Source organism: Columba livia, chromosome 1, assembly GCF_036013475.1.
Source record: "Columba livia isolate bColLiv1 breed racing homer chromosome 1, bColLiv1.pat.W.v2, whole genome shotgun sequence".
Taxonomy (NCBI): domain Eukaryota; kingdom Metazoa; phylum Chordata; class Aves; order Columbiformes; family Columbidae; genus Columba; species Columba livia.
In genome coordinates, this window is record NC_088602.1 from 30938170 (window position 1) to 30955079 (window position 16910).

The 16910-nt window shown below is 45.3% G+C and overlaps 1 protein-coding gene across 13 annotated transcripts in view; it reads left to right on the forward strand.

The window, feature by feature from the left end:
- The window catches only part of CAB39L (calcium binding protein 39 like), a 72113-nt gene that overhangs the window by 42008 nt on the left and 13195 nt on the right, over positions 1-16910 (forward strand). For all 13 annotated transcript variants that reach the window (XM_065053628.1, XM_065053585.1, XM_065053575.1 and 10 more), the window contains 2 exons: positions 8779-8897; positions 14344-14512. In XM_065053628.1, coding sequence (XP_064909700.1) covers positions 8779-8897; positions 14344-14512 — 288 coding nt within the window. The remainder of the gene's footprint in view (positions 1-8778; positions 8898-14343; positions 14513-16910) is intronic.

The following is a 16910-nucleotide window of genomic DNA, read 5'->3' on the forward strand; positions in this document are numbered from 1 at the left end:
ACTGTCATGTCCTTGCACATATCACAGAATCACAGAATCACAGAATCGACTGGGTTGGAAGAGACCTCAGAGATCATCGAGTCCAACCCTTGGTCCAACTCCAGTCCGTTTACTAGATCATGGCACTAAGTGCCATGTCCAATCTCAGTTTAAAAACCTCCAGGGACGGCGAGTCCACTACCTCCCTGGGCAGGCCATTCCAATGCCTGATCACTCTCTCTGTAAAGAATTTCTTCCTAATATCCAGCCTAAATTTCCCCTGGTAGAGTTTAAGCCCATGCCCCCTTGTCCTATTGCTAACTGCCTGGGAGAAGAGACCAATCCCCACCTGGCTATAACTTCCCTTCAGGTAGTTATAGAGAGTGATGAGGTCACCTCTAAGCCTCCTCTTCTCTAGACTAAACAACCCCAGCTCCCTCAGCCTCTCCTCATAGGTCTTATGTTCAAGTCCCTTCACCAGTCGTGTTGCTCTTCTCTGGACCCGCTCCAGCACTTCAATGTCTTTCCTGAACTGAGGGGCCCAGAACTGAACACAATACTCCAGGTGTGGCCTCACCAATGCAGAGTACAGGGGAAGGATCACTTCCCTTGTTCTGCTGACCACGCTGTTTTTGATACAGGACAGGATACCGTTGGCCTTCTTGGCCACCTGGGCACACTGTTGGCTCATGTTGAGCTTCCTGTCAATTAGCACCCCCAGGTCCCTTTCTGTCTGACTGCTCTCCAGCCACTCTGCGCCCAGCCTGTAGCGCTGCAGGGGGTTGTTGTGACCAAAGTGCAGCACCCGGCATTTGGCCTTATTGAACTTCATCCCATTGGAATCAGCCCATTTTTCCAGTCTATCCAGATCCCTCTGCAGAGCCCTCCTGCCTTCCAGCAGGTCGACACTCCCTCCCAACTTGGTGTCATCAGCAAATTTGCTGATGATGGTCTCAATCCCCTCGTCCAAATCATCAATAAAGATGTTAAACAGGACTGGACCCAACACCGACCCCTGGGGAACACCACTAGTGACTGGCCGCCAGCTGGATGCAGCCCCATTCACCAGCACTCTCTGGGCCCGGCCCTCCAGCCAGTTCTTAACCCAGCGTAGAGTACACTTGTCCAAGCCATGGGCTACCAGCTTTTGCAAGAGTATATTATGGGAGACAGTGTCAAAGGCCTTGCTGAAGTCCAGATAGACCACATCCACAGCTTTCCCCTCATCCACCAGGTGAGTCACCTGATCATAGAAGGAGATCAGGTTGGTCAGACAGGACCTGCCCCTCCTAAACCCATGCTGGCTGGGTCTGATCGCTTGTCCATCCTGAAGGTGCTGTGTGATTCCATTCAGGATGATCTGCTCCATAACCCTGCCAGGCACCGAGGTCAGGCTGACAGGCCTGTAGTTGCCAGGGTCAGCTCTGCAGCCCTTTTTGTGGACTGGGGTAACGTTGGCCAATTTCCAATCATATGGGACCTCCCCAGTGAGCCAGGACTGTTGGAAGATGATGGAGAGCGGCTTGGCAAGTTCTTCTGCTAGCTCCCTCATCACCCTAGGATGGATCCCATCTGGTCCCATAGACTTGTGAGGATCCAGATGGCTCAGTAAATCACCAACTATGTCCTCCTGGAATACAAGGGGCCTATTTGGCTTCCTATCTCTGCCAACCACCTCCAGAGATGAGTTGTCCTGAGGGCCACCTGTATTACTGGTAAAAACTGAGGCAAAGTAGGTATTAAGTACCTCAGCTTTCTCCTCATCTTTGTTAACTATATTTCCTTCATAGTCCAACAGAGAATGGAGGTTTTCCTTGCCCCTCCTTTTGTTATTAACATATTTGAAGAAGGACTTTTTATTATCCCTGACAGAATTGGCCAAGTTAACTTCAAATTGCACTTTTGTTTCCCTGATCTTTTTTCTGCATGATCTAGCTATTTCCATAAATTCTTCATAAGTAGCCAGCCCTTTTTTCCACAGTCGGTAAAGTCTCTTTTTATTTCTGATTTCATTCAAAATCTCCCTGTTTAGCCAAGCCGGTTGTCTTCCCCGCCGGCTAGCCTTTCGGCACACTGGTATAGCCTGTTCCTGTGCACTCAAAACCACCTGCTTGAAGCATGTCCAACCCTCCTGGGCCCCCTTGTTTTTAAGCATTGTTTCCCAGGGTATGCTCTGAACTAGACTTCTGAATAGGCAAAAATCTGCCCTCCGGAAGTCCAGCGTAGAGGTTTTGTTAATGGTTCTCCCTGCATCTCTGAGTATTGAAAATTCTATTATTTCATGGTCGCTATGCCCCAGGCGGCCTCCAACCACCACATCTCCCACCAGCCCTTCTCTGTTTGTAAACAGTAGGCCTAGCGGGGTCTTGCCCCTGGTGGGCTCATTTACCAGCTGATGAAGGAAATTGTCCTCTATACACTCTAGGAACTTCCTAGACTGCCTCTTCTGTGCAGTATTGAGCTCCCAGCAGATATCTGGCAGGTTAAAGTCACCCACAAGAACAAGGGCCGTCGATTTTGAGACATCTGCCAGCTGCTTGTAGAATAATTCATCTCCTTCATCGTCCTGGTTGGGTGGTCTGTAACAGACACCCACGAGGATGTCAGCCTTGTTGGACTTCCCCCTGACTCTGGTCCACAGGCACTCAACCTTGTCACTGCTGACCTCAAGTTTAACAGAGTCAAGTGACTCTCTAACATATAAAGCCACCCCTCCACCTCTCCTACCCTGCCTATCTTTTCTGAAGAGCTTGTAGCCACACATAGCAGCACTCCAGTCATATGAGTCATCCCACCATGTTTCTGTGATGGCAATTATGTCATAGCTTTCCTGCTGCACGATGGCTTCCAGCTCCTCTTGTTTGTTGCCCATACTGCGTGCATTAGTGTACATGCACTTCAAGTGGGCTGCTGATTTCCCTCTTAATTTGGGCTTTCCATCCGTAGGCTGATTTTTGGAGAGCCCAGTTTCAATCCCTTCCCCCTTCAAACCTAGTTTAAAGCCCTCCTGATCAGCCCTGCCAACTTATGGGCTATAGTCCTCTTGCTCCCCCTAGAAGGATGAAGCCCATCTGATTTGAGGAGACTGGGTACCACGAAGCTTGGCCCATGGTCAAAAAACCCAAAATTTTGACGGTGACACCAATCCTTAAGCCACCTGTTGATGAGATGGGCTTTTCTACTCCTCTCTTTATTTAGCTCCTCACCCATCCCAGCTAGCACAGGAACTGAGGCAAATATCACTTGTGCTCCCGTCCCATGAACTGACTGACCCAGTGCTTTAAAGTCCTTCTTAATTATCTTGATACTTCTTCTGTTGATGTCCTCGCTGCCAGCTTGGACTACTAACAGGGGATAGTAGTCTGAGGGCTGAATTAGCTCCGGAAGTCTTCTATTAATGTCCCTCACCCTGGCCCCAGGAAGGCAGCAGACCTCCCTGTGGGATGGGTCTGGGCGACATATAGGGCCCTCTGTTCCCCTCAGAAGAGAGTCGCCGACTACTACCACTCTTCTTTTTTTTTTTTTTCCTCTTACAGCTGCAGTTACGATTCTTTTTGTTGATGAGGTCCATCCAGAGGGCTCTCCAGGTGGATCTTCTTGGCTATCCTCTGCCTGATTTTCAGGGTCCAGGGCCTCATATCTATTTGTTAGGGGCACCAAGGGTGGTGATGGGGTTCGAGAGAGGGTTCTTTTACCTCTCCGATCAGGGACCTGTTTCCATTCCCCCTCATTAATTAGATCTGCTGTATCCGCCTTATGGCAGGAGGGACAAGGCTTTGCCATCTCCTGTTGCACACCCTTAGGAGTCAAAAGAGCCTGACCCCACCAGTCTATTTCTTTTTCACTCTCCCTAATGCTCCTTAGTCTCTCCACCTCTTCCTTAAGCTCTGCCACTAGGCACAGTAAGTCATTCACCTGGTCACATCGTACACAGGTGTCTCCCATACCATTCTCGGATACCAATGCCAGGCACAGACACTCTGCGCAGCCAGAAGCCTGGGTGGCTGCATCCTTCTTGGCAGGTAGTGTCTGTGTAGACACACTCTTTGTATTAACGGCAGCAACAGCTTTCCTTTTTCTAGAAACCATTGCTACCCTTAGCTAAATTGGGGACAAGAAAACAAATGTAACCCCGGACAAACTCACCTACAAGAGCTAGTTGTGTCCAGTCTACTTGCCCTGCCACACCCCAGTCTGTGTCACCAGCAGCAAGTGAGAGGTCTAACAGCGAGGAGTGACAGAACCTCTGAGCCCCACTGCACAAGCAGCCCCAGTCGCTGCTGCAGCACCGTGTGGGTGGTGCTCACCTGCCTCACAAGCACTTCACCTTCCAGCGCCTGGTGGGCAGCGACGTGTCGCTGCCCTCCAAGAGGCTTTTTCAAAGCAAGGGGGAGGGGTGTGACTTCCGTCACCGTGGTAACGGTCGCGCCACGTCAGCCGGTTCCGCAAGGGCTGCCGGGGACTCCCGGGTAGCGGAATCGAAAACGCGACCAGAAACCCCTCTCTTTACCCTCTCTTACCTCTGTAGCTTCGAGATTTCGCTCCCGGCTCCGGCAGAGCTGGCTTCAGTCAGCTGATCCGAGGAACTGAGTGCTTGTCTCGAGTTACAGCCGCTTTTAAATCTCCCGCGTCACCGTGGTAACGGTCGCGCCACGTCAGCCGGTTCCGCAAGGGCTGCCGGGGACTCCCGGGTAGCGGAATCGAAAACGCGACCAGAAACCCCTCTCTTTACCCTCTCTTACCTCTGTAGCTTCGAGATTTCGCTCCCGGCTCCGGCAGAGCTGGCTTCAGTCAGCTGATCCGAGGAACTGAGTGCTTGTCTCGAGTTACAGCCGCTTTTAAATCTCCCGCGTCACCGTGGTAACGGTCGCGCCACGTCAGCCGGTTCCGCAAGGGCTGCCGGGGACTCCCGGGTAGCGGAATCGAAAACGCGACCAGAAACCCCTCTCTTTACCCTCTCTTACCTCTGTAGCTTCGAGATTTCGCTCCCGGCTCCGGCAGAGCTGGCTTCAGTCAGCTGATCCGAGGAACTGAGTGCTTGTCTCGAGTTACAGCCGCTTTTAAATCTCCCGCGTCACCGTGGTAACGGTCGCGCCACGTCAGCCGGTTCCGCAAGGGCTGCCGGGGACTCCCGGGTAGCGGAATCGAAAACGCGACCAGAAACCCCTCTCTTTACCCTCTCTTACCTCTGTAGCTTCGAGATTTCGCTCCCGGCTCCGGCAGAGCTGGCTTCAGTCAGCTGATCCGAGGAACTGAGTGCTTGTCTCGAGTTACAGCCGCTTTTAAATCTCCCGCGTCACCGTGGTAACGGTCGCGCCACGTCAGCCGGTTCCGCAAGGGCTGCCGGGGACTCCCGGGTAGCGGAATCGAAAACGCGACCAGAAACCCCTCTCTTTACCCTCTCTTACCTCTGTAGCTTCGAGATTTCGCTCCCGGCTCCGGCAGAGCTGGCTTCAGTCAGCTGATCCGAGGAACTGAGTGCTTGTCTCGAGTTACAGCCGCTTTTAAATCTCCCGCGTCACCGTGGTAACGGTCGCGCCACGTCAGCCGGTTCCGCAAGGGCTGCCGGGGACTCCCGGGTAGCGGAATCGAAAACGCGACCAGAAACCCCTCTCTTTACCCTCTCTTACCTCTGTAGCTTCGAGATTTCGCTCCCGGCTCCGGCAGAGCTGGCTTCAGTCAGCTGATCCGAGGAACTGAGTGCTTGTCTCGAGTTACAGCCGCTTTTAAATCTCCCGCGTCACCGTGGTAACGGTCGCGCCACGTCAGCCGGTTCCGCAAGGGCTGCCGGGGACTCCCGGGTAGCGGAATCGAAAACGCGACCAGAAACCCCTCTCTTTACCCTCTCTTACCTCTGTAGCTTCGAGATTTCGCTCCCGGCTCCGGCAGAGCTGGCTTCAGTCAGCTGATCCGAGGAACTGAGTGCTTGTCTCGAGTTACAGCCGCTTTTAAATCTCCCGCGTCACCGTGGTAACGGTCGCGCCACGTCAGCCGGTTCCGCAAGGGCTGCCGGGGACTCCCGGGTAGCGGAATCGAAAACGCGACCAGAAACCCCTCTCTTTACCCTCTCTTACCTCTGTAGCTTCGAGATTTCGCTCCCGGCTCCGGCAGAGCTGGCTTCAGTCAGCTGATCCGAGGAACTGAGTGCTTGTCTCGAGTTACAGCCGCTTTTAAATCTCCCGCGTCACCGTGGTAACGGTCGCGCCACGTCAGCCGGTTCCGCAAGGGCTGCCGGGGACTCCCGGGTAGCGGAATCGAAAACGCGACCAGAAACCCCTCTCTTTACCCTCTCTTACCTCTGTAGCTTCGAGATTTCGCTCCCGGCTCCGGCAGAGCTGGCTTCAGTCAGCTGATCCGAGGAACTGAGTGCTTGTCTCGAGTTACAGCCGCTTTTAAATCTCCCGCGTCACCGTGGTAACGGTCGCGCCACGTCAGCCGGTTCCGCAAGGGCTGCCGGGGACTCCCGGGTAGCGGAATCGAAAACGCGACCAGAAACCCCTCTCTTTACCCTCTCTTACCTCTGTAGCTTCGAGATTTCGCTCCCGGCTCCGGCAGAGCTGGCTTCAGTCAGCTGATCCGAGGAACTGAGTTCATCATGTTCATCAGTCATTTATAGAAAACACAGGTTTATTGCTTCTGCCACTCATGATACAATAGATAATTTTGCTGATGGTACTGTTTATGAAGCAATAAAGCTGCGTTTAAGCAGGAGCCCAGAATCAAGGTCAGGCTGGATTTTTGGAAATTTAAAATACAAAATTTATTGTTTGGATTAGATGATCTTTCGAGGTCCCTTCCAATCCCTAACATTCTGTGATTCTCTGAACTTTGAAAAGCTAAGGGAAGTGTGCACAGAGTAAAAGTTAATTAAAAGATGTTGTGCTACTGTGTGCATGTAAGCCTAAAGGTTCACAAACTGTAAAGCCACTCAGGGAGGCAATTAATAGCCACAAGCCCGGGACTGGTGACGTTAGAAGCTTTCCCTTATTTTGTCTTGAAACGGAAGCTAAATGATGGTATAGGTGTTGTGCAATTTGTTATTTATATAATGGCATCCTTGGCTCTTCTTTTGTTATCTAACTGCTGTCTCTCTGTGCTGCCTTACCTTGTGCTTCAGTGGCCATAAGTATTTCATTGTAAGGTAAAATCAAATTGCAGATCCAAGTAACAGTAATGCAAAAGCATTCTGACAATTTTTATAGATGTCTGGTAGTGAGGGAAGTCTGTCTTGGTTCCCTCCTGTCTGGCTTCGTTCATTCCAGGAGAACCCAAAGAGACCAGTTTCTCTGGCTTTTACCATTGCTGGTCTCTAGAAAATGTTGATATAATTACATATATGTATATATTCTCTGCTATTTGCTATAATGCCGTAGTGCACCTCATATTAAGTAATTCATGTAAAATTTGGCATGGCAGAGAGGATCATGGAATTTTTTGGCCATTTTCACCTTACCCTTTCAACAGCTCTTCTCCATCTGCACTGGTTTTGTCTTGGAGTAACTGCTGAAGCTGCTGAAGATCACAGGATTCCAGACATATGTTATGGGTGTTGTAAAGACAGAGGAGAATGGGATGACTTTATAAAGCATTAGCCTAATGAAAAAAATGTCTGAGGGTCAAAAGTGTTGCAGACAAAGGCAGATGGACTGGCCTGCTCTGATTTGATTCTCCTGTTTAATTCCCTGAGTCCCCGAGTACTCAAGCCAGCTGGGTTGGAACGAGTATGAAAGCAGAATATTTTGTGTTTCTCAGCGGTGATTTATTTGTAGAGGTGAAACTAGGGAATTTCCCTCTGTGTGAAACTATCTGCTCCTTGGCTTCAAACATTCAGTAAGTTCCCTGCCAAGGAATGTTTGTCCTCTGAAGACAGATCGATGAGCATGTACAGATTGTAAGTAACCTTTTGCTTTAGCTTGCCCTGTGCATAGTGACCCACTGTTGACTCAATGCCTTGGTTACTGGTCATTAGTGCAGCAGTCTCCCCTCTCCATTAATTTCACACATCAGCTTGTCTCCTGTGGCCAGGGGAGAAAGTGGTGGGGGAGGAGGAGGACATCTAACGCAAGATGTACTGGCAAACACTGTGGCTGAGTAGAACATAATTTGGAAAGACCTTCTGAAAAGTTGTTTGCACAGGGAAACGTTTTAAGACAAAATGTAATTGTGCAGATGCATGTATACAGGAGAAAATTAGGACAAAATGAAGGATTTTAGTTGTGACAAAAGCAGAGACGTGTGTGACTCAGCCTTTTTTACGAGTAGTAGTTCTTTCATTCTTCATAGTGAAATAATGGGTGCAGTTTTAAATTTAAACCCAATTTCCAAAAATGCAATCAGACTTGACATTGATTGCATTTGAATAATGAAAAGCTTTAACTTAGTAAGTCTAGGCTGTGGGGTGGTGTACTTGGTACTAGCGTGGCAACTTAAATTTGGAGGCTGCTGGAGCAGTAGTACACGCTGCAAAAACCTGTTTGCCTCAGGGTAGTGTCTTGCTTTTTTGGTACTGTAATGTTGCTATTTAGATAGCCAGGGACTTGTTTGACAGAATAAGGGGGATGCACATCTTCACTTCAAAAAAGAAAAGTGTAAATTGGGGGAGAGCTACCTGAGGGAGGAAGCCTTCTCGTGGTGTTGAAGACAACAGCAAGTATGAGGTGGTGGGACTGTGGAGGGCTCAAAAAAAAGAGACTGACTTGTTTTGGTTTCTATTTCATTTCCACTTAAAATAGAGATTATCATAAATGGTCTTTTGTTCATGTTTTTCCTGTTGAAGATATATTTTGCTTTTTTTAACAGGGCAAAAAGGATGTTTCCCAGATATTTAACAACATCTTGAGAAGACAAATTGGCACACGCAGCCCTACTGTGGAATACATTAGTGCCCATCCACATATCCTATTCATGCTTCTAAAAGGGTGGGTGCTTTAATTTGATTTTTATTAAAGAGCGTTGCCTGGAACAGGCTGGCAATGCAGTTGATCTGCTTCCTCACTTTTGGGTGTTTTTGTTGTCGTTTTGTTTGGTTGGTTGGTTTTTGTGTGTTTGTTTTTAATAAGAGGGATTTTCAGATTTTGTTCCAGATTTCTTATTTTGTTTCTTTTGTACTGACTTTCTTTCGACTTAACTGCATACTTTTCAATGACTGGATTATTTTAATTGGCCGTTATTTCTTCACCAAATTTCATGTTGGAGTAATTATGTGTGATTGGTTTTGACTGCTCCCCACACGATGTGTACTTCAGTTCTTGCCGTAAACTCTTGTGTAGCGTTGTTGACAACTGAGTTTCGTTTAGAGCTTTTTGCATTGCAGGAGTGACTTACAGCGCTGTCTGTAAATAAGTGGAGTCAAATGCTGGACCCACCATGTGGTAGAACAGGGAGAAGCAAAAATGCATAAAAAGAATAGTTGTGTCTGTGCAGCAGACTTCTCCAATGCTTGTAGCCACATGTGAATTTCAATTTCAAATTAATTCAGTGATGAACTCCACAACTTTCAGCTTTTTGTGTGTGTGTGTCTTTTAACCTTTGAGAGAGTCAGTGCTCAGCTATAAGTCGGTGGTTCCCAAGGTAAGCTGGCTAAGGATGTGGAGCAGACTGCTGTGTGGAGAGGACATCAGCTGGAGTTGCATTCAGGAGTGCACAAGTGTTGGCCTAAAACTCTTGAGGTTTCTTATCTCCTTTGCTTTTGACCAAAAGCACTTTCCATTCAGTGACAAGCTTTGCTTTTCCAGCCCCGTGAAGTCTGCTGCTTTCTGCTCAGTTTCCTGTGGTTTTCCAAACCACACAAGCCAAAGAAGCCTAAGCTTTAGGATTTTGTTTATTTTTCCCTAAGGAAATGAGAATATATGTGATTTGGATTGAAGAAACGATGCAGAAACAAGTGCATGTATTAGCTGATCAGGATGAAACTGTGTGGACTCCTATAGTTGTATGGTCACACTAGTAACAACCATTCAAAAACATGACATAAGCCTTTTAAACTAATGGTACTTAAGATAATTATATATATATTTTTTTATATATATACTGTCTTGCTTTTGAGGTTGAAGATTTGCGATTTTGCCATTTGTTCCACAGCCAGAGTTAGGAAAATACTCAAACACCATCTAAGATTTGTGCAGGACAAGGCTGGAACCCCAAGGATAAACTTCCCCTCACCCTCCTTCTTCTCCCAGGGGCGGACCCGAGCCAAGAGAGGGATTTGCATGGGAGTCTTCCAAAATAGTTCTTTCCTTCAAAATTGGCCACATTCCAGCACAGCTGAGTAGTTGGGGGAGGGGAATTAACCAAGGGAACTGGTCAAAACTAGGGATTTCGGGAACTTTGAGCTTGCGGTTGGCGGTGGTGGCCAGAGCTCTTGGTTGCTGTGACAGGAGGCCTGGACCTGCTGCCGTCCTTGCGGGCAGGCTGGTGGAGGCCCAGGTGGGCAGCCGGGCTGAGCCAGGTCTTACTCTTACAAGTATGGCGATTTGTTGTGATTTAGCTTTCATTTTGAAACTCTTGACTTGTTTTGTGTTACTAAATGCCAGCTTCCTCAGAGAGGAAACGAGTAAGCTAGTTAAATGCATTTTGGTTTTGTTTGTTCATTAAAATTCACCATTTATATGAACCTCGAACTGGTTGTTTCAGAACAGTGGTGATAATTCTCTCAGTTGTCGCTAAGTTGTGCAACTGTTTTCAATTTCGTATATATAGATACAATCATTTTCTTCCCTCATCTCTGTCTTTGCTTTGGCGATCTCCTCCTCGCTTTTTCACTCAATTTGGTTTTGCATGTTGCGCATGTATCGTTACCATATGTCTGGGTTTTATTTAAAGCTAAAAAATAATTTTGGGTGATGTTCCAGATATTCCTTGGCATCTGTAACAACCAAGGATATTAAGATGATAATAAAGATTTTATGTTATGCATACGTACTGCTGACAGACATTTTACAGTAGGCGATCAGAACCACTGGATATATTCAAATGTCATTGTTTAGGTGCTTTTTTGGAGATTGCTGCTGCATGCAGCAGCATGTCTGTGTTAGCTGGTCGTCAGGCTCCTTGCTCTGGATTTCTTGGCTATCTCTCCACAGCACTGCACTGTATCAGCACTGCCATTGCTGGAGTTTCTCGTTAGAAAGTGCTGTTGAATTCATCAGTAGCAGTCCAGAAGACAGTTCTATCCAACCCTGACAGTGTCTGAGCAGCTGCCGCAGAACAGTGTAATGACGTCAGACGCAATACTGTCTTACCTGCCTCTGACCTGCTGCCAGGGCTGTTTAAAAATGATACTTAAAATATGTGCCGAAAGCAAGGGTAGGGCCCCGAATGTGCGGCTGTGTACAGGCAGCATGCGGTGCTGGTGTGCCATCGGCACACTTCATGTGTTAGACACCACCACTTGAAAACGTGACTTGAAGATGAAGTTAAATGAAATACATGATATAAAAATCTGCTTAAAGGAAAGTGGATTTATCTGGCTTGTATATGGCATTATTTGAAGAGGGAAAAAAAAAAAAAAAAAAGATCAGCCATGGCTATAAAACAAACAGCCTGGCATTATTGTGAAGACTCGTCATTGTTTTACTTGTATTGGATGCAAAATTCTCAACAAAAGGTTGCTTTTTCATTACATAATGTGAGTGGGAAGGATCCTGAATCAGAGCTCCCGCCCAGTGTTTCCTGCCTAATCCTCCCGTGGCACTGCCAGCTTGAGATAACTGTTCTTACCTTTTAGGCTTTGCTTTACTTGTTGGCTACTTCCTTCCAGCTTCCAAGCTCCAGAAAAACATGGAACACATAGTTCACTACTTTTTTTTACTTTTTTTTCCTTCTTTTTTTTTTTTTTTAATAAGTTGACTTCCCTGCTGCATGAGGACTTGCTTTAATAGTATCTTATTTTCTCTGTGTGCAGCCTTTGTGTATGAATAGGATTTCAGATTAATACAATGTTTGGTGCATATTATAGAGTACTGGTTATATTTGGGCCAGTTTTTTCTCCTGTGTCAGCATATTGCATTAGCCTAGAAATAACTTTGGTCCTTTGTAATTGAAAATATTTTCCCTCTAGTACTATGACTGTAGAGGACTTGAAGTGGCACTTGCATTGTTTGTTCCAAGTGACAAATTTATAAGCTCCTTTGTGAATATATATCTTGCCACATGCTGTCTAATGTACTCAGCCACTGCCTCAATCTGTTCTGTGATGATCTCTTCATATCACAGTGCAGTCAAAGTTTTAATGGTATATTGGCTAAAGTTGCAGAATTCCCCTTGAATTTATCCAAGGATAAATTCCGTATCCAAGGATAAACTTAAGCTATAGGAGTTTTAGTGTAAAATCAGATCAGAATATAGCTGTTTGTCAAGACCTTGTGTCTCCCAGGCTCAGTGCCTTCCTATGTCCTGCCTGTGATCCTTACCTTGTGCCGTCTTCCACACTAGCCACACAAGTATGATTCCGTTTGCGCTGAAATGCATCTCTGTTCTCAGTCTTGCCTCTTTCAGCCTCTACAATAAGTATTTAAAAATATTTCAAGTCCATTATTTCCATTTCTGGTTGTCCCTGGTAGCCAGTATGTGGAAGTTTCTTTAGGTTGTAAGCTCATCCAAACAGAGGCGTACTCTATACTTCTTTTTTCTGCTGCAGGAGTATATTAGCATAGAGCACTAATTGCTCATTAGAAGTGATTTTGAACCACATCTTTATCATTCGTGCTTGGTGGCTTTGCCTGTAAGTGTGGGTGAGGAGAACATACCAGTTATGACCAGGCAGCCTGTAAACTTCTTCAGGCATATTTCAGGAGCCAAACCCAACTTCCCTCGCTTATGTGAACAGCCAAAAGTCCATAACCCACCTCCAGATAATGGGTTATTTGACTAAGAATGATTCTGTTGATACTTGTGTTTTAAAAAGTTATTGTGCTGGAAACAATATAATTTGCTCTTATTCCAACCAAAATATTCTGTAGCCAACTATTTAATATTTTCCTGGCTCTGCTCCTAGGAGCAACTCCGCCTCTTTTTGCTTGGAAATTAGTATTCCTGTTAATGACATTGAGGAGAGGTACGCCTCAGCGGAAAACATCAGCGAATCTCCATTGTCTAGAGGGTTATAAATTCACATTTGCAAATGTTTCCCAGAAGGAAACAAATAAGGGCTTGAGTGCCTGCATTTCCTTGAGGGTGGTAAGTTTCATTTGCCTGTTTGGAATAGTAGTTCATTTTTCATTAAGACAGCTATTGTTGACATCAGGTTGAAGTATGCCGCTCTGGTATGCTCGCAAAACACTACCATTCTTTTAAATTGCAAGCTGGTGGTAAATGGAGGGCCCACTCACTTATAGCACAGATGGCGTTTTGTGTTTTTCTTTTTTTTTTTGGCCTAGTGATAAGAATGAATTGTGCAAAAGAAAAATGATGCTGATAAACTCTGGCTGATAATACACAGTTCTGATATAGTATGACCGGCTTATTGAAACAGAGCGTGCTTTCTGTCCCCCAGGACTTCACCACTTTCACATGACTGAAGATTGTTGGAAGAAGTTCATTTTAAGTCCTTCCTGACTGTTGGATTTCTTTTTTTTTTTCTTTCCTTTTTTTTTTTTTTTTTTTTTTTGGTGTTTCTAACAGTTTTGTTTCAGATTAATTTCAGCTTTAAAGTAATCAAGACTTTATAGAAATAGAAGATGATCTGAATCTCCTCCCCCCTCCCTCCCTTTCCAAGATGGAGCAGCGTGCTGGCTCCTGGCTATTGCAGTGCTTGTGCCGTAACAGGATCGTAACTTGAGGAACGAATACTTGTCTCCTGAACAAAGTCATAGCCTCTGCAGAGGGGGAATTGAGCAGAATTCCTCCTAAACTGCAACAAAGATCTTCACACCTGCAGAAAGCTTAATCCTGTGTAGACTTCCTGCATCAACTCCTCCTGTCTTCCTCAGTAGATATTAATATTCTAGAACGACATTCTCTAGAAGGAGAGTAGGAGGTGATGGATGGTCATGAGGTGTTACATGTTTCTTGGATAAACTGGGGAGCTCAGAATTAAATCTGAAAAGGGAGGTTGTTATATTGTATGGACTTTGCTTTCTCATCAATCCAAAAGGGAGCTTTGCGGAAACATTACATGCTCCCCATGGCCTTTTGGCAGAGAGGAGGTGCAGTGCACGTTCACACCAGGATGTGTTTTGGCTTGGGAAGACAAAGGTTTGCAGTGGAAAGCACTGGCAGCTTTATGTGCGCCTGCTCCTTAGCTTTGTGTCGTGTCCCCGCTGGCACACATCCTCCCTGTGCTACAAAGTTCCTCATTGCTAGAAGAGTGCCTGCTTATCTTTGTTCTTCTAGGCTTGATCTTCTCTGTTTCTTTTTATTCTTCAGGTATGAATCCCCAAATATTGCCTTACGCTGTGGAATTATGCTGAGAGAGTGTATCCGGCATGAACCCTTGGCCAAAATCATACTTTTTTCGGAACAGTTCAGAGACTTTTTTAAATATGTGGAAATGTCAACATTTGATATAGCTTCTGATGCCTTCGCTACATTCAAGGTAAATTATTCAATGCCTGCATCATAGTGTTGTGTCAAAAATGTCACTCCATCAGGAGTTGCCACTGAATGTTTTGTTGCCTTTAAACTGGGTGACTTTTTTTGTTGTTCAGTAAAGGATATAATTAATCTTTAGTCTGTTTGTAACAGGATTCACAACAGTGATCAAGTCTGCAAAGAATCTTGAATTCAATACAGATTTACATTTCACGAATGTTCTTCATCTTGATAACCCAAGGTCTTTTATGCAGCCTTTTAAAACTCAAATTAATCATGTACTATGTACAGCTCTTGTAAAATGCATAACATTTTTTTTCTCCCTAACTTCCCTTGGAGACAAAACCACTATCCATCATAACCACAACCTGTAAATAAAACGAATCATTTAAAATTCACTTTTAAAAATCCTTTCATTTTTGCTGACCATTCTGAGTTTGGCAGTCAAGTTTAGACTAACACCATGCCCACTGATTATTTTCCAGCTTATTTGTATGCTTACTTTTGTGACCCGTAGTTCAGTGTAAGGACCATACTGCTGTAAGTAGGAGAAAGCACTGCATAGACTCTGTATAGAGTCTGAGTTGTATTAAAAATGAGGTTGGGCAAAGCTTGCCAAGTTTCTTGGAGTTTGTGACCGTTGTCTTTCCTGCAAGGTGTTAATACAGTCTCTGAGCAAAATTTGGTGCCTATGAGTTTTATGTGCAGGGAGGATTAATTTAGTTCTGTAAAATAATTTAAGAAATACAGAGAAAATTCTTTTCAGGTAAAGACTCTTCTAAATATAGATGTAACTCTCTTTTTTTCTTTTTTTCCTTCTGTCATCGGGTTCCTTGCTGTCATAGAAACAAGTTGTTCATTCTTTCTTCTCAAAGCTAATTAGAAACATGATTAGATAGACCTTAGGAATAACTGTAAGGAATGTTAGAATTCAGTTCAGCAATTCAGTGCATGCTTAAATCTGGCTTCTGTTTTTACTACTCTATTGAATGGGGTTAAGATTTGCATGATGGAAATAACATTTCATTTGTCAGTAATGAGCAGGATTGCCAGTTCAAACACTCTTTAATCAATAGCAGCATCTTCCACTTATTTTAAGTTGTAGTGTAAATGTGATGAAAGTGAAAGTAGCACAGAAACACAGACAAGTGAAAGTACAGTGTAGGACTGTATAAAAATGGTACGTAACTGAGATATTGAAATCTTCTGTCTCTGGCATTTTACCCTGTGCTCGGAAGAATATTTGTCTCTGGTCAGAAAAAGTGCTCCTGGACTTTGTTCCCAGCTTGACAGAACAGATTTACATCTTTTCCCCAGGCCCTGCTTTGAGCACGACAGCAGATTGTGTTGGTGGTGATGGACAGTCTTCACCCCAACCAGGAGGCAGGATGGGGACGAGGGTCAGTTAAGTTGGGGCAAGGACCACAGTCTGCTGCAGCCCTCCCCCAAAAAAACAGAGATTGATGTTGTCCACAGATCTACATCTGTGGAACTGACTTCTAACCCCTGTGAACCAAGTGTATTTTTAGCAGGATTTAAAAATAGGATTCCACATCCTCATGTGCACTGGAAAGAGAGGAGTGTGAGGGCAGTTCATCCTCACACATAGGTCAGAAATCACCTTTTAAAATGCTTGGGGAAAAATCTAGGAACTGTATTTTTTCTTTTAAAATTCCGTCTTAGCACCTGATACATGGTCAGGTCTGGAAATAAACCAGCTGCTCATCTCTCATTTGTCTTACTCTGCATAGCTGGAACAGCAAGAACTGATGTGGAAGTCATTGAATCATGAAATATGGAGCTACCTAATTTCTAATACCATAGAAATAAGTGCTCTGATTTCTTGCTGGCTGGGTTACTGAACTCATGTTTTCGGTTCTGTCGCCCCTGTGTTGTGTTTGTAGTGTTGCCACCAGGGTGTCTGGTTCAGAGCTGAAAACCTTGGATAGCCTGTGCACCAGAGGAGTGCTCTATTAAATGTGCATCAAAGTCTGAGGATATTTATAGTAGGGAAGTATTGGAATTTTTGGTGATCTGGAGATGTACTTCTTAATTAAATGCAGCCAGGTGTACTGCAGGGAGGAAACAGAGCTGTTAAAAATGCAGAAGAAGATGACGTGTATTTAAGAGATATAGTTGGCTGTGGAGGGTACAAGCAGCGGCTGGAAAGAGTACTTATTGAATACCGTTGCTCTGTGCTCTCTCGTGATTCTTCATGAAAAACTCATTTTGGATTATATTCCATTTGTGCCCCCTATTGAAAAATGTTGTACTTCTCTCCTAAGTGCCCTGCGTAAAAGCTCATGAGTCATGTTTGTTGCACTCAGCCATTTAAACCGCTATCACTGCAGTCCTGCTAAATAAAGGAATGTATTAAAAACACATACTGGATTTTATAGCAC